At 42.0% G+C, this 24,504-nt stretch overlaps 2 protein-coding genes across 2 annotated transcripts; one reads left to right on the top strand and one right to left on the bottom strand.

Moving 5' to 3' along the window:
* Positions 1–77: 77 nt before the first annotated feature.
* Positions 78–6,033, bottom strand: dnajc3a (DnaJ (Hsp40) homolog, subfamily C, member 3a). Its single transcript, XM_060875682.1, has 12 exons — positions 5,763–6,033; positions 5,326–5,436; positions 5,120–5,244; positions 4,970–5,044; positions 4,037–4,189; positions 3,495–3,676; positions 3,193–3,312; positions 2,986–3,091; positions 2,746–2,866; positions 1,372–1,504; positions 1,124–1,272; positions 78–672 (listed from the first exon to the last, which is right to left on the bottom strand). The coding sequence occupies exons 1-12, from the start codon at positions 5,842–5,844 to the stop codon at positions 506–508; spliced, it is 1,524 nt and encodes a 507-aa protein (XP_060731665.1). The 5' UTR covers positions 5,845–6,033; the 3' UTR covers positions 78–505.
* Positions 6,034–7,530: 1,497 nt separating this feature from the next.
* rnf17 (ring finger protein 17) lies at positions 7,531–24,289 on the top strand. Its single transcript, XM_060875683.1, has 36 exons — positions 7,531–7,624; positions 7,838–7,950; positions 9,313–9,410; positions 9,497–9,566; positions 9,680–9,760; positions 9,852–9,955; positions 10,608–10,776; positions 11,664–11,734; positions 11,892–11,954; positions 12,743–12,939; positions 13,051–13,137; positions 13,233–13,394; positions 13,563–13,734; positions 15,580–15,703; positions 16,031–16,206; positions 16,293–16,428; positions 16,725–16,881; positions 17,381–17,496; positions 17,570–17,684; positions 17,773–17,896; positions 17,983–18,216; positions 18,413–18,557; positions 18,822–18,934; positions 19,007–19,097; positions 19,212–19,333; positions 19,414–19,670; positions 19,752–19,915; positions 20,338–20,457; positions 20,550–20,630; positions 20,718–20,828; positions 20,916–20,972; positions 21,055–21,162; positions 21,233–21,353; positions 23,466–23,604; positions 23,748–23,934; positions 24,140–24,289. Exons 1-36 carry the CDS (start codon positions 7,570–7,572, stop codon positions 24,233–24,235), a joined length of 4,536 nt encoding a protein of 1,511 aa, XP_060731666.1. The 5' UTR covers positions 7,531–7,569; the 3' UTR covers positions 24,236–24,289.
* The last annotated feature ends 215 nt before the right edge of the window (positions 24,290–24,504 follow it).

Below are 24,504 nucleotides of genomic sequence, written 5' to 3' on the forward strand. Positions count from 1 at the left end.
TTGGAGTTAGGGGCGTTGTCGAGTGTCAATCAGGGAACGGAGGGGCGGAGCCAGTGAGTGAAGATTTACGGATGGAGACTTATAGACATTAAGACTAAGGTCTAGCAATAGAACTAATTCTATTTAATTGAAAGATCAACTTACGGATTCGTCTGATAACGAACGGTAAAACTGAATAATTACAGAGAGTTTTTTGTTAATTAAATAAGATACAATGGCATCTTTTTTATTTCTGTATTTACAATGCAGCGTCATTTAATTTATAGAAAAATAGTGCAGTCTCGTATGTACACAATAATTTTAGGCTACTTGGTCACTTGGGAATGAACCCCTTATACTTTAAAGTTCCCTGAAGGAACAACAATGCCATGTGGGTCCAAGAATATTCGACAGCACAAGATGTGTTCATGCCACAGCAGTATTCGGCTCAGAAGGTTGCACTTCTCTCAGAACGTCTGTTCGGATCAGGCTGATCGCAGCTCCGGTCCTTTCCGAATGACCCAGATTAGTTAAAGTTGAATTTAAAGTTAAAGGGTCCGGAGCCGAAAGGATTAAAGCCCTGGAAGCTCTCCCAAGCCCTGTGGAAGTGGTGATGGCCTCCTCCTCCTCCTCCTCCCTGCTTGTTCTCAGGGTCCAGGGGGTCTTCTCCCTGGTCAAAGGAACTCCTCATTTCTGCACAAGAGCAGAGATAAAAGGTGTGAAATATAGCTGCACCTTATATATAGATCAGCAGTTTTCCGTGGCTTCTTCTCTGCTGGAACCTTCTCCCACACACCGACTGGACCTGTTAGTTACAGGAGGTCTAAAACAGACAAGGAAGATTTACATGGTGGTATTTTTTTTTCCTCAGTGACGCTAAAGCGTGTGACAATCACGGTAGCTGACTCAGCAAACCTGTAAATTAGATCTTCAACCCTTTAGTTAACACAGTGTGATGATTATTATGGAGGATTCATTGTTCATGGGTAAATTTGAAGCAGTGTGTAATGTGAAAGCCACCGAAATCAACATTAAAACAATAAAATATAAAAAGCTTTACCTAATAGTCTGTGTTACTGTGTCACATGAATCTAAAGCTTACGGAAACACACCGTCCATAAACACTGACAGAATGAGACTTTACCTGGATCAGTGAGAACTTCCTTGGCCTGTGCGATGTCTATGAACTTCTTCTCAGCCTTTTTCTTCTCCTCAGGATCCTGGAAGTTGTCTGGGTGCCACTGCTGTGCCAACTTCCTGTAGGCTTTTATGATCTCCTTCTTCTGGGCCGTCCTAGGAGACGCACAAACCCAAATTCAGGACTCGTATTAAACACGACACGCTACGATATCAATGTCATAAGCCAAAGGTTTATCTGTTTAGGAATTTCACCTCTTGACCCCCAGTATCTTGTAGTAGTCTTTCTTCTGGGACTGCCTGAGGAGGCGCTGTGCTCTTTCCAGGCCCTCGTTTATCTGACGGTCGTTCTCACTGTACTCCTTAGCGGTCTCAAAGTCCTTAATGGCTGCACAGATGTGATCAGATTTGATTAGGATTCAGGTCATCAGCTCCAGCTCTAACTAAAGGCTGCTGATTCAGCTAATTAAGGCTTAGATGCTTGATTAAGGATGATTAGGAACTAAACTCTCTTTGGGGCTTTTTACACCTGGTCACTTCATGTGTTTTCTGTGATCTGATATCTACCCGATGGTAAAAAGACCAGGTCTAAATGCCCTCTGAAACGTTTTGGAGACGGATATAAATCCGACAGTACAAACCCCTTCAGGAGGTGGTCTGGGACGCGTTTCAGATGAAACTGGACAGGTGTAAATGAATGTGGTTGTTCAAGCCACATACGTCAGCTCTATACTCCTCCCAAACAGAAGTACGTCACTCAGGTGATCTTTCACACAGGCGTCTCGTCGGGTCTTAAAACGCGCTGCTGCTGCCAGCGAAAACGCAGCAAACAGTAAACGCTGTTTTTTGTAGCATAAACGTCGTAACCAGTTTAATCGTCTTCTTTTTGATCGCGTTCTGAAAACCGCACACACCAAAGTGTGTTCTATTTAAATTACCCTGGAAATGAGGTCAAATATATTAGCATTTTGGGCGGGAGCAGAAAGATCGGATCGATACCTGGTTCGCCGAGACACGTTTATGTGGTCTAATGTAAATGGAACAGTTTTAACAAATCAGATAGATAGCGGATCAGAGACAACACGTGACGTGACCGGGTGTAAAAAGGCCCACAGAGGAAGACTTCAGGTACACAAACCGCTACAAAAAGGTTTAAACAATGGAAACTAACGGAGGTGTTTGTCAAGTGCATCGTATGTGTATGTATTTGATGATGTATAAACAGGCAGAATTTAGTAAGTCGTCCCTGTTTTATTTGGATAGAGGGATATTTTATTATTTCTGTTAGTAATGTTTGGTATCGACTCAAGAACTGGACCAACAGCCAACAAGAAAAAATAAATTAATTCCTGCAGCCGACTAAATATCAGAATTTTTCATTTCTAAGCTTCTGATCTCTTCACCATCAGGTCAGAATTGAGAACTTGAGGTCTCCATTGAGGTCCTACAACACGACGGCTATGTTGAACTGACGTCACTTTTCTGAGCTCGCAGCATCGACGCTATAATAAACACCGCCGCGTTCTTTTTACTGAGTTCTGTTCGAGCAGATCTTGATCTTGTTAAACTGATTATACAGAACACAAGAGCTACGTCCCAGAGATGAGATTTGGGACATCGTAGATTTACCGTGTTCGTATTGTTCATCTTGGAGGTAGGCCTCTGCTCTGTCTTTTAGAGCGTTCACGTTCTGTGGGTCTGAGCTCAGGACCTCACTGCACACAGGCACTGCTTTAGCACCTTGTTGATCCTGTGGCAAGAACAAAACAAACGTTTTCATATTAATCTACTGCAGATTTTGTTTGTATAGCAAAATTGTCAGAGTGAACAGCATCACCTAGTGGTCAAGAAGGAAAGAGGTGACCTCACCTTAGAAAGACAGTGGCATATGCGCTCCTTGGCATGAATAGTGTACTGTGGCACGTTCGGCTCCGTCTTCATAACCGACTCGTACTTACTCGCTGCTTCTCCGTACCTGTGTGGGAGGAAAAAAAAAGAAGACGAATCATTTCACGTGGTCCATTTATTGTATGATTATCACCCTCTCACAGTAAGGGCTGTGCTAGCAGTACACACCTCTGCTGCTGGATCATCTCCTCAGCTGACATGATCTGCTTGTTGAGCTTCTTCACCTGCTTATAGTGGCTGAAGCATTGCTTGTGGTCAGGGTCCAGCTTCAAACACTCTCGTACTTCACTGAGGACAGAAAGACGTTGTGTCAGTATGAAGATCTCTCCATAGTCTCCAAACGTTCATTCGAGCTTTAGAAAGCCATGATAACACAAATAAAATACCAGCTTTAAGTGTTACAAGTTAGACAAGATCACCACGTCACGCTAAATAGCGCCAGACCTGCAAAACATACCACAGTGACTCACTTGAGGGACATCTCATGATCTCCAAGGTTATAATAGATGGTACTGAGCTGGTAGAAAGCCTGTGTGTTGTCATTCTTCAGTTTGGATGCTGCTTTAAGATCACTGATGGCTTTACCCATCTCTCCCAGCTGAATGAAGCACTCGGCTCGGAGCTCTCTGGAGTAAACGTCCCACACACACGTCTAAGAAAAACACAGTAAACTAACATAGTGCACTGGTGTTCATATTTCCAACATTATAATCCTCTAAGCATGTCTAAGATGACAGGAATCATATAATTCCATAGACGTAATCTATCAGTAGACGAGATCTTCACAATAGCCCTGAATTAAATGAATACACTATAGGTGCTATTACTATTGCAGAACCACCCATTGAAATGAGCGACATCAAGTTTTGTTATTTTAGTCTTTAGATCTCATACTTTACAGTAACGTACAACAGAAGGCTATTCACACATTGCTCGGGTGTCGCGTCCGGCGCAACCATCCGGTAAGGTAAGAAATTAAACCAGCAGTAACTGCACTTAAGGGATCACTCACTTCAATAACCGTGTCCAGGAGTCCAGCCGCTGAGCCGTAGTCTTTACGATCGAAATGTGTCTGAGCCTCAGTCACCAATCTTTGGATTTCATCTGATTTCTTCAGCTGGCTCTGTGCTTCCTGCTCCTCTCTGCTGCTGGGGTTCGATTTCAGCTACAGAGCACATCGAAGTAAAAAAACATCATATTTGTATCCTCACATAAAGTGGCTTATGATTTCAAGATCTTTTATTATCTTATTTAATGCTTTTAAAGATGGGAATAAAACCTTTTATTAAATATGGTGTAAATAAACCAAAAAGACAAATAAAAGATAGCCAAATTCATTCATTTTCACTAATGCATGTCTAGTCAGATTCTTAACGAAATGTAACATCACCATTTTTATCAGAGATCGTCATAACAGATATAATGTCATGTTTTATTGTTTAGTAACTTTCTGGAAAAGGGAACTAATTAAGACATTGACAACATGCCAATGCTTCAAAAGCCTTATCAGATCGCTACAAGGGTGAAATTAGGCATCGAGTCTAAAAGCAAAAATACTAATCCTAGGTATTAGACACTGCCACATGACACTCCTGTGTGCAAAAGTACACATGATGTATTGTACATCATATATGAGTCCCATATGAGTTATGAGCATTTCACAACACTATGCTTGTAAATATTCTTATTATACATCAACAGGAAAAGTTCGTGAATGCAAAATGACTCTACGACTCGTCATGTTAGAGTCGACTTGGCTAGTTGGTGATCTGTGACATGAAGATTGTAAATATAATAATGTGAACATAGAAATAAGGAGATGAGAGAGCTAGAAGGAATAAAGCACTGCAGCTTCACTATCTTTAGAAGAGTGCATAGAGTTCTCAAAAAGAATCATCAAAAAGTTCTCTCAGAGTTCTCTCAGAGTTCTCACAGAGTTCCTTACCACTTTTTTGAAATCACGCTCAGCTTCATCGAGCTTTCCTTGTTTCAGTAGTAAGCTTCCTCTCTGAAGTCTTGCCTGTGACAGATCAACAGATACAGTTACTGTTCTCCGATCTTCGTTTCTTATGTCTTGTCACGGAGCAAAACTCACCGATGTGAAATCAGGTTTAAGTTCGATGACTTTGCTTAGATCCGGTAAAGCGGATTTAGACTTTCCCATGGCCAGGTAGACGGCGGCTCTTCTGTAGTAGGCCATGTAGTTTGTCGGGTCACCGTCTACACCCGGGTGGGAAAGAAAATTACAGGCATTACGATTACATTACGACGCAGAAATGAATACACTGACCACCGACTCACCAACAGCTGCGTGGAAGTGAGACAGAGCGTCGGCCAGCTGTCCAGCAGCCAGGAGCTTCTTCCCCATCTCCAAGTGCTTCTCTATGCTCTTCTCGCTGCCACATGACACTCCTGTGTGCAAAAGTACACATGATGTACATCATATATGAGCCCCATATCAGTAATGAGCTACACTATGCTTGTAAATATTCTTCTTCTTCTTAATATTATTATTATTATTAGAAATAAAATAGTCATTTATTTAATTCTCTTGATCTTGAACCGTAAACCTCTTAAATATTTGCTTGTACTAATAGTTCATCTGATTGAGGTGTAATAACATCTTTAAGCACTTTACAGCTGGTGACATTTCAGTTTCATGACTTTATTATTATTATTATTATTATTATTATTATTATTATTATCTGCTTTATTTATTTATTATAGCACTTTCTTACCTGCGTATCGTAGATCTAGCAGCACAAGCACAAAGGACACACAGCTCACTAGTTTGTACACGACTGCTGTTAGTGACACCATGATATTTATGGCTTTATTTTGAAGCTAAATCCAGTTTTTCTCTCTTTTTCTCTCGTCCTCCAAACTTCCACTGACTCTCTCACCATCACACAGACCAATAGCGTCCATTGGGTCGTGGGTCACTCCGATTGGTTCGTTCTGCTCAAGTTCCCGCCCAGATTTCTCTGATTGGTTCATGCTGCTCATAACCGCGCCCTCTCACGCTGGTCCAGCCACGGCATCGTTAAACCGGGCGCGTGTTCACCACGTGTGTGAAAATGACGATTCGTTAAAAAGTGACACACAGAGTTGGTTTTCTTACAACGAACAGCTTCACCCCAGACTTCTCCCTTCACAAAACCTTGTTCAAGGGAACAATTAATTAATTAATTAATTAATTATGATGCTCTGGTCTTGTTGCCTTCCTCAGCTCCTTCTGTATTCTCTTGGCATCTTTAGTGCCCCCCACCCCCATCAAGGGGCCCATCAGTGGCATCTTGGTGGCCTCTAGGATTCGAATTTATGACCTTATCAGTAGTCCAACATCCTAACTACAACATCCTACAGTATTTAGCTGGGCTTTATTGTCCCTTCTGATCCTAAGCTGCTTCTTGTTGGAGAAGCAGCAGACTTTCAAAATGGAGACAACGCTTTCCTCTTGATCTGATGAAGTCGACTAAGAAATTATTGGTATAAATAAAATTACGTGTAAAACGTTTCCCCAACTTTAACTTGTCTCATGTAACTCTGATATTTCTAACGAGAGTTCGGTTTAATGCACCACAAATGCACAGTATGGACTAAAAAAAAGGTGAAAAGGTGATGGTCAGAGATCCTGTGCATTTGTAAAAAAAAACTGCTTCCATTAATAGAAGACATCTTCTGAGGGTGAAACACACAAATCAGGGTGACACGTCACACAAATCACACAAATCAGGGTGACACGTCACACAAATCACACAAATCACACAAATCAGGGTGACACGTCACACAATTCACACAAATCAGGGTGACATGTCACACAAATCAGGGTGACATCTCAGCTGGCAAAATTACAATTAACTGCTAACATTTAACATTTATTCTCTCACTCACTCATTCATCTTCTACCGCTTATCCGAACTACCTCGGGTCACGGGGAGCCTGTGCCTATCTCAGGCGTCATCGGGCATCAAGGCAGGATACACCCTGGACGGAGTGCCAACCCATCACAGGGCACACACACACACACACACACACACACACACACACACACACATTCATTCACTCACTCACGCAATCACACACTACGGACAATTTTCCAGAGATGCCAATCAACCTACCATGCATGTCTTTGGACCGGGGGAGGAAACCGGAGTACCCGGAGGAAACCCCCGAGGCACGGGGAGAACATGCAAACTCCACACACACAAGGTGGAGGCGGGAATCGAACCCCCAACCCTGGAGGTGTGAGGCGAACGCGCTAACCACTAAGCCACCGTGCCCCCCCCATTTAACATTTAATCCCATAAAATTATATAGAGTACTATAAAATATATATATAAATATTAATCTCAAACCTGCTGCTAACAGGAAAACTTAGCAAATTAAAACGGTTCTGATTCAACAGAAACGATTCAATGATTCTTCCTTTAAATCCGATGGAACCGGCTCTTTTTAAAGAGTCGGACCAAACTATCCGACTCACTAAAAAGAGTCGGTGATTCCCTGAATCAGAAGGGAGCATTTTTCACGATCTACCACCACATGATGGACGCAGGAGTGGTTTGTAATCATTGTGGCTTACCGTATACATTGTCAGGTAATATTTAACGATATCTCTAAATGCAATGTGAAGGAACTTAATTAATAAAAACAATAAAACAACAACAAACAAACGACGAGGCGGTTTGCCTCAGTGTTAACATGCTAACCTGGCTAGTTTCCGTGTAGTTAGCTAGTTAGCATTAAAGCTTAATTTATTGTTATGAATATGATGTTTAGCTTCATGAGTGAACTTTGTTGTTTATTACAGAGGATGAGGATGTGGGGAGGTTGCCACATGTGCTCTTCTGTGGACATATCTTCTGCTCAGAGTGTCTGGACTCCACCATCTCTGAGTCCACCATCTGCTGCCCAGACTGCACGGTAAGTTCAGGCGAATGACGTCATATGCTAATGAGCTCATTACTTATTCATCTCGATAATTAACTAAATATCTTAATTGACTGTACACAAAGAAATATTTTTAACTCGTGTTTATAGTTCTATAAGTTATATAAGTTAAAAAGGGAGTAGGTGTGAGGAAGAAGAGAGTTTAATATGAAGAGCAAAGTAGGTAATGGAAGGTAGTTGAAATGCAGCTCTGTGATTGGTTATTTCAGACAAATGGTGCTCACTGATTGGTCACCTGGGCCAGCGATGCATCCTTCTTATTAAAAAGTAACTGCCTCAGTGTTAAAAAGAGTCATTACAACATCTCATAATATTTAGAACAGTGTAGCTGATTATTGTTTTTACACCTCAGTCACGAAGTCTCAGAGATTCTTGTTAATCCAATATGTCAGGAACCAGCGGTCGAATGTCTGATTTATAGATTTATGAGAAGCATTTGAACTGATTTGAATTTGGAATTTATTCAAAACGGATCACCACAGAAATGAAGCTAAACATCACATTCATAACACTTCAGTTGTCTAAACAAAAGCTGGTAATAACAATAAATGAAGCTTTAATGCTTACAGATAGCTAACTAAACTTAAACTAGGCTAGCTTGGATAAACCGCAGTGAGATAAACTGCCTCGTCGTTTGTTTGTTGTTGATCTCAAATATATGAAACGTTCCAGTATTTCTTTCTGATTGAGACGTTACGGATACGTTACTTACATGTTCATGTCTAGGAAATGAAGGCGGGGTTTTTGCCTAGCTATGATTCATGCCGACGGTGTAAGATCTCAAGAACAAACGGTTGATGATTGTAGCATACGGAGTCATCGCTGGAACCAGAACTCTGATAAGATTTTGATTAAAAAAAAGGGTGTCAAGGCCACAGCAAGCGTCTTATGTCTGAAATAGTTTTTCTTCAAGAACTTCCTCACTGTTTAAAGTAAAGTGAGGCTTTTAGTAATTGGCATAAATTAGTAAAAAGTAAGACTCGGTTTGTTTGTGGTCGACTCCACTGGTTGTTAATTTCAGCACAGGAGTATTGTATATTCAATATATTAATAATATCAAATCAGTGATCAAATACTGATAACTATTACAGTATTATTGTATGTATGAAAAAGGGATTAAACCTTTTTTTGGTGGTCTATGATCCATTGGGCCGAATATTGACCCATGTGTGGGACAGAGGATCAGAGAAGACTAGAAAAAAAAATCCATCAAACGTCTTCCAATTCAATGTTACCCTGTTGCTGTTTTTTTTAACATTTGCAAATAAATATATATAGAAATTTTTATATACCTTGATGGATAATTTCATTAGCATTGGACCCTTTGATCTATAGATAAACACTGATATCGGTGAAGAAGGGGTGGACGGATTGCAAGTGGACAGCAGGATAATTGGCCTTATGTACACAACCAAGATGAACTCCAAGAGGAAGTAATCCTAATCTCACTTACTTAATAAATAATACCACATACCTATAGAAATGATTTGATGTCTTTTTAAATAAATTCTCTTCACAGGCTTTCCAGACAGCCAGCTCGCAGATGGAGTGATAAGCGTCAGTCTGACCACAAGAAGCTTGCTGAAGAAGTACGTGTGATTGACTATCGAACATATTTTAATCACACGTTTAAAGTTGGATTTATATTGTGTGCGTGTGTGTGTGTGTGCGTGCGCGCGCGCGCGTGTGTGTGTACGTACAGGGTCCAGATGTGGAGAAAGTTTTAAACGTAGCCCTCTGTAAAGCTTCAGAAAACATTATTACTCTAGATAGACTACACCAGGTAAATGATTCCTACATCATGCCTTAAGAAGTTACCTCTGCTACTAATGGTTTATGATTTATCCCATGATTTAATTTGTTTTTCCTGTAAGACTCTGGATTCAGGTATTCAGGCTCAATTGAAGAGAGAGAGGACTCGAATCATAAAGGAAATTGATAACTGCGTGGAAAAGGCAATCCTCATACTGCATAAAAGGTGTGTAGTAGGCAGTGATGGTCAGGAAAGATGGACTGTTTGTCTCATCATATCAACAGGGAAAACTGAAGAGGGGTTGTAGTGTTTTCTGGTATCATTTCAGATCATTATTTTGTGACATTATACATTTATATATTTTTTGCCCTATCGAACCCAACTACGAATCGAATATATGGGGCACAGGGGTGGACCACCAACGCTGTCATGCTCACCATCAAAAATCCCACAATCATATTAAAATCTCTAGTTTGCTAAAACTGTATTGATTGTGTTCGAAAAGATTAATGAAACTATACAACTGAAAATAGACTATTATTATTATTATAATAATAATTATTATTATTATTATTATTATTATTAATTAAACCATAAATGGAAAAAGGAATTGTACATTTTGTGATATTAAGTTTAAACAAAGATGATAATTTAATATTTCATGCATTAAAAACAGTTAAACTGGACCGGAGGACAAAAGTTTCTGGAATTTACAATAGATATAAAAGTCTTTTTTTGTGATTTACACTCTTTGTTAAAGCACCTATTTGTTTATAGTCTGTTTGGGTAGGAGTCTAAAAACATACTGGTGAAATCCAACACGTTTGTATGTCAAAGCTATAAGATACAGCTGCATATTTCTCACGTGTGCATTCAGACGTAGCTCGCTGGTGTCTGAACTGAGCTGTCTAGAGAAGCTCTTCTCGGCTGGGAGGGACGAGTGTCAGAAACTGCAGAGGAGACGGAGAGAGCTGCACACAGCCATCCAGAAAGCACAACATGTTCTCCAGGTCTCATTGCTGGAGTCTTACTGCAGTCTGGATGAGGTACTTATCAATGGTGCTCAACAGGAACAGTAAATATAGTAGTCCTGATACAGCCTTATATCTCCAGCCACTTCACAGTGAAGACACAGGCCAAAATCCTGAACCATATAGTACACACTATAATACACACTATGCACACTGTAGTACACACTATAGTACACACTATAGTACACACTATGCACATTGTAGTACACACTGTAGTACACACTGTAGTACACACTATAGTACACACTATAGTACACACTATAGTACACACTATGCACACTGTAGTACACACTATAGTACACACTATGCACACTATAGTACACACTATAGTACACACTTGTACACACTATGCACACTATAGTACACACTATAGTAAACACTACACACTATAGTACACACTATAGTACACACTACATACTGTAGTAAACACTGTACACACTATAGTACACACTATAGTACACACTACACACTATAGTAAACACTGTACACACTATAGTACAAACAGTACACACTATTGTACACACTATAGTAAACTCTGTACACACTATACACACTATAGTACACACTGTACACACTATAGTACACACTATACACTTTACACTACAAGCCATGTCCGTCCACAGAACTGCATGTTTTTCTTTATTGCACCATTCTGAGTACCTTGTGACTGCTGTGTGTGAAAGTCGGACATGTCGGTGCCACAGCCAGGTCACGTTTTCCCCCATGTTGGTTGATGTGATGTTCCCCCATCATGGTTGATGTGCAAATGACCTGAAGCTGCTTGCTCATAGCTGCTGTGAATGATGTAGCGTCCAGGTTTATATAGAGTGTTTAAAATAACACTTTTTATATAACACTTTAGGGTCCTGATCGATTTTTCTGTCGTATATTTACTTGCTCAGATTCTGGAGAACCTGCAGAGTCCCGTGGAGTCGTATGACATGAGCTGCCTCACTCTGCGTTCAGACCTTAAGTAAGTTGTGCCACTAAATATTTTGTAATATGCCTCACACTTTTTTTAAATGTTTTCTCTTTTGTTATATGCTGTAAGTTATATTATTAATATAATATAATATATATTATATTATATTAGTGTCTCACCTCTCGAACCGTATAATTTTTTTGTATAGGTGCGTTCTTAACGTGGACTATGTGAAAAACTCCCTGGAGGTCACAGATGGAAATTTTAAGCTGTGAGTAGATGATTTTAACTTGAATGCAATTTTTTTGTTTCATATCTAATAACATATATAACATAGAACCATATATTCAAAAACCATATATCTCAACCTCGCTCCAGAAACAAGTTAAACTGCACTGACCGATCAGTTAGATACGTAGCAAGCCGACGTGTTGCCCAAAATTCTTCTTTCTCACTGATTTCACACAAAAAAACATGGACCAGTATCCAGAAAACAGAGCATGCTTCAGAAAGAAAACCTACATAACTATATATGTATCTATATAGGGATGCACTTATTTCCAGGGATTTCAGAACAGCGTAACAGATATTGCGTCATCGGGTAGGCGTGGCCTATTTGATAATCTAACCCTAACCGTAGTTTTTGGTTGTTTATTTGTTTTTGAAAATAGCTTAACTGGAAGATAATAAAGCATAATAGATATAAATAAAATATACCTGTATGACTGTTTTGTCCTTAATTATCCATCGTAGATATGATCTTTTTTCTTGAAAGAGGGCGTTTTTCCAAGACCTCCAGAAACCACGCCCACTTTACGTCATGGTAACGAAACCCCTGGAATTTAGTGAATGCCTATCTATATACTGTATATAATTTGCTGGATGTAAATTCATTAGCCAGTAAATGTTAGGGCAAATCACCGTCAGAAAAAGTTTACCAAGTTCATTGAAACATAATCTGTTCAAATTTATTGCTGGAATAATCAGATGCTAAACGAAAAGGAAATGAGTGTTTGCTGTGACTTGGCAGTACGGTGTTATAGCTGTTTGTCTCGTCAGTGTATGCGAGGACGTGGCCGTCCCTCCTGCTGCAGAGCACGTCAAGAATCCAGCGAGGAATGAAAGTTCAGGAGAAAAGAGAAGAGGCAGAGAAAGCCCTCGAGCGGCCATTTCTCCTCATCCAGCTTCTCCCAGACACATCCGTGCTCCAAGCCCTAGCCTTATTATTGAAGAAATCATTGAGGAACCAGTTATTGGTGAGAAGAGCGGTGTAATGTGTGTGTAATGGGTACCATGTGAGTAGCGTTCAGGTTCAGTAGGTTGGTTAAACAATGCTGTTCAGTTGCAAACGTTTTCTGCTCTTTCAGACCGAGAGCCCAAGCATACCGAGAGACAAAGGGTACAGAGGAAGAATCGCAAGACACCGACAGACAGGATCAGCTTCTCCCAAAGCGGTGTGTGTATATATATATTTTTTTTTAGAGATTAGAATCCTTCCTATTTTAATGTTTGAGACCCCAAAAACAAATCAGTGTTCTGCTTTTTCCAGGATTGAAGAAGTGGGTTTCAGTGACTCACATTATCAACCCAACACACTTCTATGTGCGCTATGTGATGGAGCACAAGGCAGGAGTCCTGCTGGCCAAAAAGATTAACAGCATCTGCTCTGGAGAACGCAGCAGGTTCACTGAATTGGACCAGATCAAGACTGGTAACAAAAATATGAAGACTTTAGTTAGATGTGGTGGAGGCATCCCTGTAAAATAATCTAAAGTATTTGGTGTTATGTAGATTTCATTTCAGGGTGTTTTAATCCAAACATTAATTAATGTTTTAAAGCATTAAGTTTCTTTGTGTGTGTGTGTGTGAATGCTTGAAGGATCGCTGGTGTTTGTTAAATGGAAGGAGGACGTGTGGTACAGAGCAGTGGTGTGTGAGTTGTTCCAGAAAGGCTGTCTGGATTGTGTGAGTCAGTGCTCCGCAAACGATGTCGCACGCCTGGAAGTATTCTTCTCCGATTATGGCTTTTTTAAGGGACTCACCGTCTCAGGGTAAGGAGGAATTCACAGAAACACTCTCACTCATTCATTTTCTACCGCTTTTCCGAACTATCTCAGGCGTCATTGGGCATCAAGGCAGGATACACCCTGGACGGAGTGCCAACCCATCACAGGGCACACACACACACACACACACACACACACTAGGGACAATTTTCCAGAGATGCCAATCAACCTACCATGCATGTCTTTGGACCGGGGGAGGAAACCAGAGTACCCGGAGGAAACCCCCGAGGCACGGGGAGAACATGCAAACTCCACACACACAAGGTGGAGGCGGGAATCGAACCCCGACCCTGGAGGTGTGAGGCGAACGTGCTAACCACTAAGCCACCATGCCTCCCTTCACAGAAACAGTTCATCTTAAAAAATAACTAATAGTAACTAATGTATTTCTATTTAATTTTTTAATTTATGCATCAGCTTGGAAGTGTGCAGTTGTTTTAGCCTGTAAATAGAAAATAGTGTGATTTAAAAATGTTTCAGAAAATGGGCAGAAGATGAACAGACTGAGAACAGTTACAGTTGTTGGTGGTCCACAATCCATGTCAGTAGCTAGAAATGTTTTATTTTTTTTACTGGAAGTGGTGTTGCTCCTGGTCATATGCCAGGTAGTAGGTTGCCAGCCTACAGTATGTATAAGGAAAGGAAGGAAAAGTATGTAGCCAGTCATTTAGTCAATTCAGGTAGGTACAGTAGGTACCTGCCAGCCAGGTTCATCTCCACCTGGACAGAGGATTGGTTTGCATCAAGGTAGGTGGGGTAGTTGTATCTTAGGTGGGTTTCTTCTGTTGGAGGATTCCTGACCTCAACTTTTGGTATGAATTGGAAATGTGGCCTTCTTGCACTCAGGCAGTCTACCTACCTGGCTTGCTACCAGTGTCTGATTGGTTATCTAACATAGACTGGCTGGTCACCTAGAAATAGAAAATTATGTCAACATTTGATAAGCAAATGTTTTAGAAACTCAGCCATGTCTGAGTTGGTGGATGCTGTCTCATTGTGTCCTGTCTCATTGTGTCCTGTCTCATTGTGACCTGTATATTGTGACCCCTCTCACTGTGTCCTGTCTCACTGTGTCCTGTCTCACTGTGTCCTGTCTCATTGTGTCCTGTCTCATTGTGACCTGTATATTGTGACCCCTCTCACTGTGTCCTGTCTCATTGTGACCTGTCTCATTGTGACCTGTATATTGTGACCCCTCTCACTGTGTCCTGTCTCATTGTGACCCCTCTCATTGTGACCCCTCTCATTGTGACCCCTCTCATTGTGACCCCTCTCATTGTGACCCCTCTCATTGTGACCCCTCTCATTGTGACCCCTCTCATTGTGACCCCTCTCATTGTGACCCCTCTCATTGTGACCCCTCTCATTGTGACCTGTATATTGTGACCCCTCTCACTGTGTCCTGTCTCATTGTGACCTGTCTCATTGTGACCTGTCTCATTGTGACCTGTATATTGTGACCCCTCTCACTGTGTCCTGTCTCATTGTGTCCTGTCTCATTGTGACCTGTCTCACTGTGTCCTGTCTCACTGTGACCTGTATATTGTGACCCCTCTCACTGTGTCCTGTCTCATTGTGTCCTGTCTCATTGTGACCTGTCTCACTGTGTCCTGTCTCATTGTGACCTGTATATTGTGACCCCTCTCATTGTGACCTGTCTCACTGTGTCCTGTCTCACTGTGTCCTGTCTCATTGTGACCTGTATATTGTGACCCCTCTCACTGTGTCCTGTCTCACTGTGTCCTGTCTCATTGTGACCTGTATATTGTGACCCGTCTCATTGTGACCCGTCTCATTGTGTCCTGTCTCATTGTGTCCTGTCTCATTCAGTGATGATCTCGTTGGTCTGAATGCATGTGTGCGGAGAGCTTATCCTGCTGCACAGGCAGATCTGCATCGCTGGGAACCTCAGGCTGTTCGGTGTTCCCTAAAAGACATTGTTCCCTCAGACCTGGTGAGATTTTTATTTATTTTTGATGATAATTGCCTTTAAAAGTCTTAGTCAGTGATTTTAATGACCTAGTAAACAAACATTAAAGTAAGAAACATTAAACATTAACATTTTGTATTTTTCCTGAAATTATTAGCTATGGATTTTTACTTTTTTATTAAATCAGGTCATAAACTGAACTGTTTGTCAGTCTCAGCTGCAGGTCGTAATTTACAAGCTCACAGCTAGGTTCATATATTTGTCTGGAATCACAGGGCAGATTTAACCTGTCAGTAACGCCTTAATGATGTGGTGTACATAAAGTGCCCAGTGAGTGTATGTCCTCTGCAGGTAAAAGGCTGGAGCGTGGAAGCATCTGAAGAGATGAAGCGTGTGGTCGGCTCAAGTGCCGTGGAGATGCAGGTGCTCGGTGAAGAGAGAGACGCGCTTCTGGTGGATCTGAAGAAAGTATCGATGAACTCTTCATTTTCTCTGAGAGAACACCTCGTGTTCATGGAACTTGCCAGGCAAAAAAAAAAAAAAGCTAAACACCACTCTGTTAATATTCTCTAAAGATAATTCAGTTGTAAAATGTGTGTGTCTGGTGTGGCAGGTTCTATTCCCCCCAGGTGGCCCCTGCAGGTGGTAAGATAATGCGGTTTTACCCCCCTGTGTTACCCAAACTGAATACTGCGCTGAACGCTGTGGTCTCGCATGTAAACACACCATCAGACTTCTACATACAGCTTGTGAGTAGACTGGAGATACTGAGCTAAAGCACAACTAAACCTTTGGTGTGAACAGTTTACTTACAGAACAGGAGCTTTACTGTAAATGTGAAAGTTTTTGGAAGGTGACGTTAATGGCATAGCAACACACTTAAGGACCTGAACATCTGCAACCATTTTTCTTTTCTCCAAATTTAAATTTGTCGCTTCACCAAAATAAACACTGTGAAAAACAGAACGTAAAAAATCTCTCACCTAATTTAGCTTCAAGCCCTAATCTGAGTCCGTGGATATTAACTGTGTTTATTACCATGAAGGTGGAAAATATGGAGTTCCTGCTACTGAACACAAAACTACAGGACTGTTATGGGCTTCCAGAAGCTGAAAGCGATCTTCAGATCTACTCTCCTGTTCTGTCCCAGGCCTGTGTTGCCCTGTATGACAACAAGGACTGGTGCAGGGCTGAAGTCACAGGTGTGTGTGTGTGCGCGCGTGCACATGTGTGTGCATGTGTGCGTGTCAGAGTGCGAGTGCGAGTGCGAGTGCGAGTGCGAGTGTGTGTGTGTGTGTGTGTGTGTGTGTGCATGCATGTACGAGTGTGTGTGCGCACATGCATGTGTGTGTGTGCATGCATGTACGAGTGTGTGTGCGCACATGCATGTGTGTGTGTGTGCGCGCATGCATGTGCGAGTGTGTGTGCGCGTGCGTGTGCGTGCATACACGTGTGTGTGTGTGTGCATGCATGTACGAGTGTGTGTGTGTGTGCACGCGTATGTGTGCGTGTCAGTGTGTGTGCGTGTGTGTGTGCATGCATGCATGTGCGAGTGTGTGTGCGAGTGCGTGTGTGTGCGTGCATGCATGCGGGTGCGAGTGTGTGTGTGCGCGTGTGTGTGTGCGTGTGCATGTGTGTGTGTGTGTGTGATGCATGCCTATAATTCATCTTGTTTATACTAAAGTGACATCTAATGATCAGGTTTTCCTGGTGGACAGAAAGTGGAAGTCCAGTATGTAGATTTTGGCAACAAGGAAATTCTGTCTGTTAAAGACCTCCGACAGATAAAGGATGAGTTTTTCTCACTGCCAGCCATGGTAAGAGTCCTGACTAGTGATCATCAGCATCTGTAACTTTATCACAAGCCGCAAGTCATAATCTGCTTTTCAGGCACTGTGGTGTTCTCTGCACGGCGTCTTAAGCGTGGGAGAAACCTGGAGTGAGGAGAGCGTCGACGTGTTCCGTGAACTGACAGAACAGAAACTGGTCATTGTCGTTGTAAAAAGTGAGTACATACGTGTGCTTATATAAATATATATGATTTATGTCACGGCCGAGCATCACGTCATGCATATATTTGTGTTTGTTTTCAGAACTCGTGCCCGTTTCCATGGCAATGCCCGTGTGTCTGTATGAAGCCGGTGAGGATTCTACCGACAGTCTGTCCAGCATCGAGGAAACACTGGTCACAAAAGGGCTGGCCTTTCTAAGCAGAGAGTATTTACAATATGTTCCTGAGCTCTACAGAGAAAAGCCTCACTGTTGGACGTTCACTCACAGATAAATCTCTCTGTCTGCCATAGAATCACATGTAAGAAATCTCTCCCTCTGGAGCACACGGTTTGGGATCCCCCGCTGGTGGAAGAGAGCCCGTGTCGGAGCGAGCCGACGAGCGCCACCCTCGACCCTTCTACAGCGATGCAGCCCAGTCTGATCCTGCCGGCTTGTCTGAAAGACGTCAAAGTGAAGGTTACGCACGTGACGTCTCCTGGAAACATCTGCGTGCAGCTGCTCCAGTACGACACTCAGCTTAAGAGGTACGGCTTGAATTATGAGTTATGATCACTGGACAAGCAGGCAGAGAAATTTTAGCTGATATCATCATGATGACTTTTGCAACGAATCCTAAACAGCAAAATGTTTTTTTATTTATTTATTTTTTTTTATTAAACCATTAGGCAACGATTATAGTTGTGCTGTTAATTGTGCAATATAAAATAATTTTCTTGTTAGGATCCACGATTTGCTGAAAAAAGAGTACACCAAGTCTGAACCCGAAAAGACGGCCTGGGAAGCAGATATGTTTTGCGCTGCTAATGTTAACGGTGTTTGGGAGAGAGGAAAAGTGTACAGTTTGTCTTCCGGCGACGTCGCGGAGGTGAGATAACGTGGACGATTGTGATCAGTGGCAGAAAATCACAAGTAGGATCTCATCTCTTAAAAGGCGTTTCAGCGTGTTGAACGGAAACGGAGCACAACATCTGTAGGAGGTTGGCTGAAATGTATTAGACCTAGAATTAGAGAACGGGAGAAAATAAGGGTCGAGGAGGGAAACGGAGTCTGATATGAAAACAATGCAGATTGTAAGTGAGAGATAAAATGGAATCTGTGTTACAGTGAACGTGTCCAAAACACATTGCAGGTGCTGCGCTGTGACTTTGGTAATAAAGTACAGATCCACTTGAGTAACCTGAGACCACTTCTCCCGGGGTTGGGTGGCTCCTATCTGCTGGAGTGTTGCCTCAGTGACATAAGGTATGTTAAAAGCGAAGGAGTTCCTGATTCTCTTCTGTTGTTTTTTTAACTTTTCTCCCGTTCCTCCTTCAGGCCAGCCGGCGGTTGTTCCTCCTGGACGGCTACGGCATGCGACTTTATTTCCTACTACCTCACCGGTGCCATGGCTATAATGACTATTCAGGTGACCGAGATCGAATCTTACCAGACTTACTGCACTTACTAGAACCTCAACTAGTCTACAAACACAATTTTTTTTCCCCCCTTACGTGGATTTACGTGGATATTTTGCCCGCAGGAGCCGTCCTCCGTCAGACCGGTTCCCGTCTCTTTGTTCTGCTCCAACAGAGCAGGTGGGCACGTCAGCATAGCGGATTTCCTCATCACCGAGGGGCTCGCTCTGAGAGAGAGAGGTGTCCGGTACGACAGCTGTTTTATTCATTTACACCTTTTTACACCTGCTCTCTTCGTCCTTTACCTCATTTCAGTCTATCTTTCAGACCCAAATCAGAACCTGCGACTGTGTCCCTGGAACAGACTGAGTGTGAAGATGCAAAGAAGATCGGTCAGGAGAATAAATCGCTCACTCCACCTCGATCACATTTGCCCAAACCTGCCCCCAGAACCACTCCTCCTCCAGCAAGAGTGAGAACCCAGGCCTATCTACCCCCAGAGTTGCCTCCCTGTGGGGACTCGTGCATGAGCGTTTCTGCTGTCTCCGATGACGGCGTCATCCACGTTATGACGCTACAGGCTGGTATGCAAAAGAGCAAGATTATTGCCCCACACACACTTTTTTTCTTGGACACTAACTTTATTTTCTGACGTGTGTGAGCAGTGTGTGAGTTTGATCGCTTGCAAGAGCAGCTGCAGCAGTGCATTAAGAGCTTGCCTAAGCAAAAGCACTATAACTGGAAGAACGTACTGGGCTGCGTTGTAATGGGCTCCGACATGCTGTGGTACCGCGGTCAGGTCCAGGAGGTGACCGGAGGCTATGTGAAGGTTAGAATTTAAATAACATTTATGTCAAAGATTCAAAATATCAAGCCAAGGAATCGGCAGTAAATTTGCGGATGGTGAAATTTTTCCGTGCAGCACAAAAGTACTAAAATGGTTTTCTATTTCCAAGTAGGTTGATTTTTCTTTCTAAATCAGGGACTTAATCTTACAGTATTTGGTAAGCAGTATTGAAGCTGATATTTAATTTGCACCTCTTTGAGAAGGTTTTTGACATTTATTTATTAATTATTCGTTTATTTGTTCCCCTAATCGAAGCCGCTCTAATTTAATCTCAAGCACTTAAGAGACGCCGTTGAGATAATCAGTGTCACTCACTTCACCTAGCCGTGGTTTTAATTTGGTGTTTCTAAAACCTGTCTAAAATCTGTAGTACTGTCATGTTTGTCTGTATTTTGTTGTTCCAGGTGCGTTACGTGGATCAGGGGATTGTGGAGAACATTCCGGTGTGCCACGTGTATCCGATGGCGATTTGTGAGAACGTCCCACAACTGGCCGTGCCTTGCCAGATGAACGGGTTATATCCGGTGAGCAAATGGATGAATTTATTTTTAACGTATCATTAGTGAGAGAAAGTGTTTCCTAACCTTTATCTTGGTTTTGTTTCACTTCGGTTTAGGTGGGGGGGGTGTGGCAGTGTGACGCAGTGGCTCTTATGAAGGAGTTGTTGCTCGGTCGTTCGGTCAGCGTTCACGTTACTGTGAGTTAACAGTTGCATTCTCACACACACACACACACTTCTCCAGGCTGTTATTACCCAGGCTAATGAATGACATATGTTTCTCAGGAGCTGCCAGAGGATCCGCACGACTCTGTTACCGTGGAGATAATACTGGATGGGATGCAACTAAGCAGAATCATGATGCACCACCAGCACGCCACTCTCAGCCTGTCCGAGGTCTGACACACTCGCAGGAGGTGACGCCGGTCATTTTGCGTAGAAATAACGTTTTCACGTTTGCTTTATATTATTATTATATACTAGGATTATGTGGTGAAAGCTCCAGTACCTGATTTGGATCACTTTGACCTGAACACTGAGGTGAACCTGCTTTTCTTCTGTCTTGGTCATCCAGTGTGAATGTTTGGTTTTGTTTAATAACAGACACGTGGTTTTCTAACAGGGCTTGGAGGAACCACAGACCACGTTAGGGTCGTACACTGACCTCAAACTTCCAGACCAAGGGGAATCGTGTTGGGTTCAAATTAAGCACATTCGGACCCCTAACGAGGTAGTTTATGGATTTCACAGATATTGTTAGTGGAAAGTGTTGGTATGTTATTTGTGCACTATATGTGTAGGTTTTTCTGAGCTTGTTGGACACTTCGGCTCTTGAACACGAACAGGAGTCTTTAGACGAAGCCATGAGCCGAGTGAACAGTGACATCGATGCTTTGCCCCTGCTGGAAGACTTCACTATGGGTATCTTATGTCATCTCTAACCAGTTTAACTAACAGTGTGTCTAATATATATTGTATATGTATAATGTATGATAATGTATACGGTAATATGTGTATTAGTATATAATATAAAATATAGTAGAGCCTTATATAGTCAGAGCAAAGAAGAAGCACCAAAATCCTGCACAAGTCTTTTTTTTTAAAATATCTTAATAATTTTGTGTAATATCAGAGATTTTAGAATGAAATACAGATTAACTCCAGTTGGCCATAATAATAAAAACAGTTGGTGCACTCAGTTCTAAGTGCCAACGTTTTGGAAGCAAAAAGGGTCAAAACACCTCCATAATGGCAAGTCTTTTAGGGTGGTCCAAGAAAGAATGAGTAGGTTCATGGGCACTGAAGGCTCATTGATGCACATGGGAAGCATAATGTATGTGGGGGGTGTGTGTGTGTGTGTATACATATAAAATATATATAAAAATACACACACACAGACAACCACACTCTATATACAGTTGTGTTCAAAATGATTCAACCCCCACTGAAATTGATTGTTTTGGTCGGTTTGACATTGATTATGATCATTCAGTCATCCTGCTTACAATTAAATCAAAGAGGCACATGTAGGTCAGACAAATATAACATAACATTTATAATGAAATAACCACAAATGTCTTTTCTGAGCTCACATCATTATCAGTTTTATTCAACCCCCAAGTGACATTCAATCTTAGTACTTAGTACAACATCCTTTTACAGTTATAACAGCTTTTAAACGTGAAGCATAGCTTGACACAAGTGTCTTGCAGCGATCTACGGGTATTTTCGCCCATTCATCATGGGCAAAAGTCTCCAGTTCAGTCACATTCTTAGGCTTGCGCACTGCAACTGCTTTCTTTAAGTCCCACCAGAGGTTCTCAATCGGATTTAAGTCTGGTGACTGCGATGGCCACTTCAAAATGTTCCAGCCTTTAATCTGCAACCATGCTCTAGTGGACTTGGAGGTATGCTTGGGATCATTGTCCTGTTGAAAGGTCCAACGTCTTCCAAGCCTCAGGTTTGTGACGGACTGCATCACATTGTCATCCAATATCTTCTGGTACTGAAGAGAATTCATGGTACCTTGCACACGCTGAAGCTTCCCAGTACCTGCAGAAGCAAAACAGCCCCAAAGCATGATTGACCCCCCGCCATGCTTCACAGAAGGCAAGGTGTTCTTTTCTTGTTCTTCCTCCTCCAAACATAGCGTTGATCCATGGGCCCAAACAGTTCTAATTTTGTTTCATCAGTCCACAGAACACTATCCCAAAACTTCTGTGGTTTGTCCACATGACTTTTGGCATACTGCAGTCGACTCTTCTTATTCTTTGGGGACAGCAAGGGGGTGCGCCTGGGAGTTCTGGCATGGAGGCCTTCATTACACAGGGTGCGCCGTATTGTCTGAGCAGAAACTTCAGTACCCACATCTGACAAATCTTTTCTCAGTTCCTCAGCAGTCACACGGGGACTTTTCTCCACTCTACGCTTCAGGTAGCGCACAGCAGTCGAAGTCAGCATCTTCTTTCTGCCACGACCAGGTAGCGTTTCAACAGTGCCCTTTGCCTTGAATTTGCGAATGATGCTTCCTATGGTGTCTCTTGGTATGTTTAACATCTTTGCAATCTTCTTATAGCCATTGCCCTTCCTGTGAAGAGTAATCACCTGTTCTCTTGTCTTCCTGGACCATTCTCTTGACCTCACCATGTTTGTAACCACACCAGTAAATGTCTAGAAGGAGCTGAGTATCTCAGTCATTTTAAAGCTGCCTAATTGGTGCTTATTAGGCTTTATTGCTGCTCCCTGATATCCACAGGTGTTTTCAATACCTGATTGAAAACACTTCATTGAACCTCTGTTCTTCAGAGTGGTAGTCTTTAAGGGGTTGAATAATTATGTCAATGAAGAATTCACAAAAGAAACATTTACTACTGTATTACAAAACTAATTGATGTCATTTTAGTTGCATATGGTTCTTTAAGAAGTCCTTGTAGGATTTCATTCTGAATACAAATGTACACTAAATTCCCTAAAACCATTTACAGCATTGGGGGTTGAATAATTTTGAACACAACTGTATGTGTGTGTCTGTAGATTGTCCTTGTCTGGCTGAATACAGTGATGGTAAATATTACCGTGCAAAGATTCTCGGCATTTCTGAGGTCAATCCCAGCATCCAGCTTCTTGTGAGACACGTTGACTTTGGCTCAGACGACATCGTGCCGCTTTGCAAGTAAGCCGTATTAAACCTGTGTGTCGAGTTCATTATTCCTTTCATACTTGTAGATGATACTATAAACTGCTTGAGTTCATAAAATGATTAAAAAACCAATAGACAGGCTCCATGTTTTATATCGTGGTGCGTATCTGTGGCAGATTACGTCGTCTCCCCGAGACGCTGCTCCGTTTCCCGTGCGAGGCCGTTTATGTTCATCTGGCCGGGTTCAAGCCTCCGCGTTGTTGTCAGGAGTCAGAACGGATTCCCTACAGTCCGGAGTGGAGCATGAAGAGCATGCTGGAGATGATCGACCTGCTGCATGGAAAATTGCGTGCTGTGGTGACGGTATGTGGTCATTTGAGTATGTGGAGGCTGATTTTAGCTCCATTATTGTCCATCTTAGTGTCACAGATCACAGAAGCAAGATGTATTTAGGATAACATTTTAAACATGTGAAGTTGCTCAACATACGCTCTGTAAAACAAGTAGTTTTATTTTCCTTTTTGGACAAAATTAGTCTAGAATAAAGATACTGAACATGTCGTTTCAGGATGTCGAGCCTCAGCCGACTGTACTGCTGTACAACGCTGATGGTTATTTGGTCCACACCCCACTAGTGGAGAAAGGCCTCGCCGATAACGAGTGATGAAACCGAATTAAAAAAAAAGTGAGTACATAATCAGTTCTAATGTATATTTAATGTGATGAAGGTTTTCAGAATTTTAATAGTTTGTTCTGCTGTACAGGTTGTTCCTTATGAGTCCCAAGAGAAGCAGTGAGTCTACCTGCTTAATCTGAGTAAATTGTGGGCGATTTTATTTTTTTTCAAAACTAGGGCCTGATTTGATTTGTTTTATAGGATTGATTTGTTGAAAGAAGATTGTTAGGCTTGAGTTAGTGTTCGGTTGTTATAAA

This window comes from Tachysurus vachellii, chromosome 8 (genome assembly GCF_030014155.1).
Source record: "Tachysurus vachellii isolate PV-2020 chromosome 8, HZAU_Pvac_v1, whole genome shotgun sequence".
Classification (NCBI taxonomy): Eukaryota; Metazoa; Chordata; class Actinopteri; order Siluriformes; family Bagridae; genus Tachysurus; species Tachysurus vachellii.

Coding starts and splice junctions, on each gene's coding strand:
- rnf17 (XM_060875683.1), top strand. CDS start 7,570: ATGATGGACGCAGGAGTGGTTTGTAATCATTGTGGCTTACCGTATACA. Junction 9,956..10,607: donor ATCCTCATACTGCATAAAAG/GTGTGTAGTAGG, acceptor GTGTGCATTCAG/ACGTAGCTCGCTGGTGTCTG. Junction 11,735..11,891: donor ACTCTGCGTTCAGACCTTAA/GTAAGTTGTGCC, acceptor TTTTTTGTATAG/GTGCGTTCTTAACGTGGACT.
- dnajc3a (XM_060875682.1), bottom strand. CDS start 5,844: ATGGTGTCACTAACAGCAGTCGTGTACAAACTAGTGAGCTGTGTGTCC. Junction 5,045..5,119: donor TTAAACCTGATTTCACATCG/GTGAGTTTTGCT, acceptor GATCTGTCACAG/GCAAGACTTCAGAGAGGAAG. Junction 3,313..3,494: donor GATCATGAGATGTCCCTCAA/GTGAGTCACTGT, acceptor TTCTGTCCTCAG/TGAAGTACGAGAGTGTTTGA.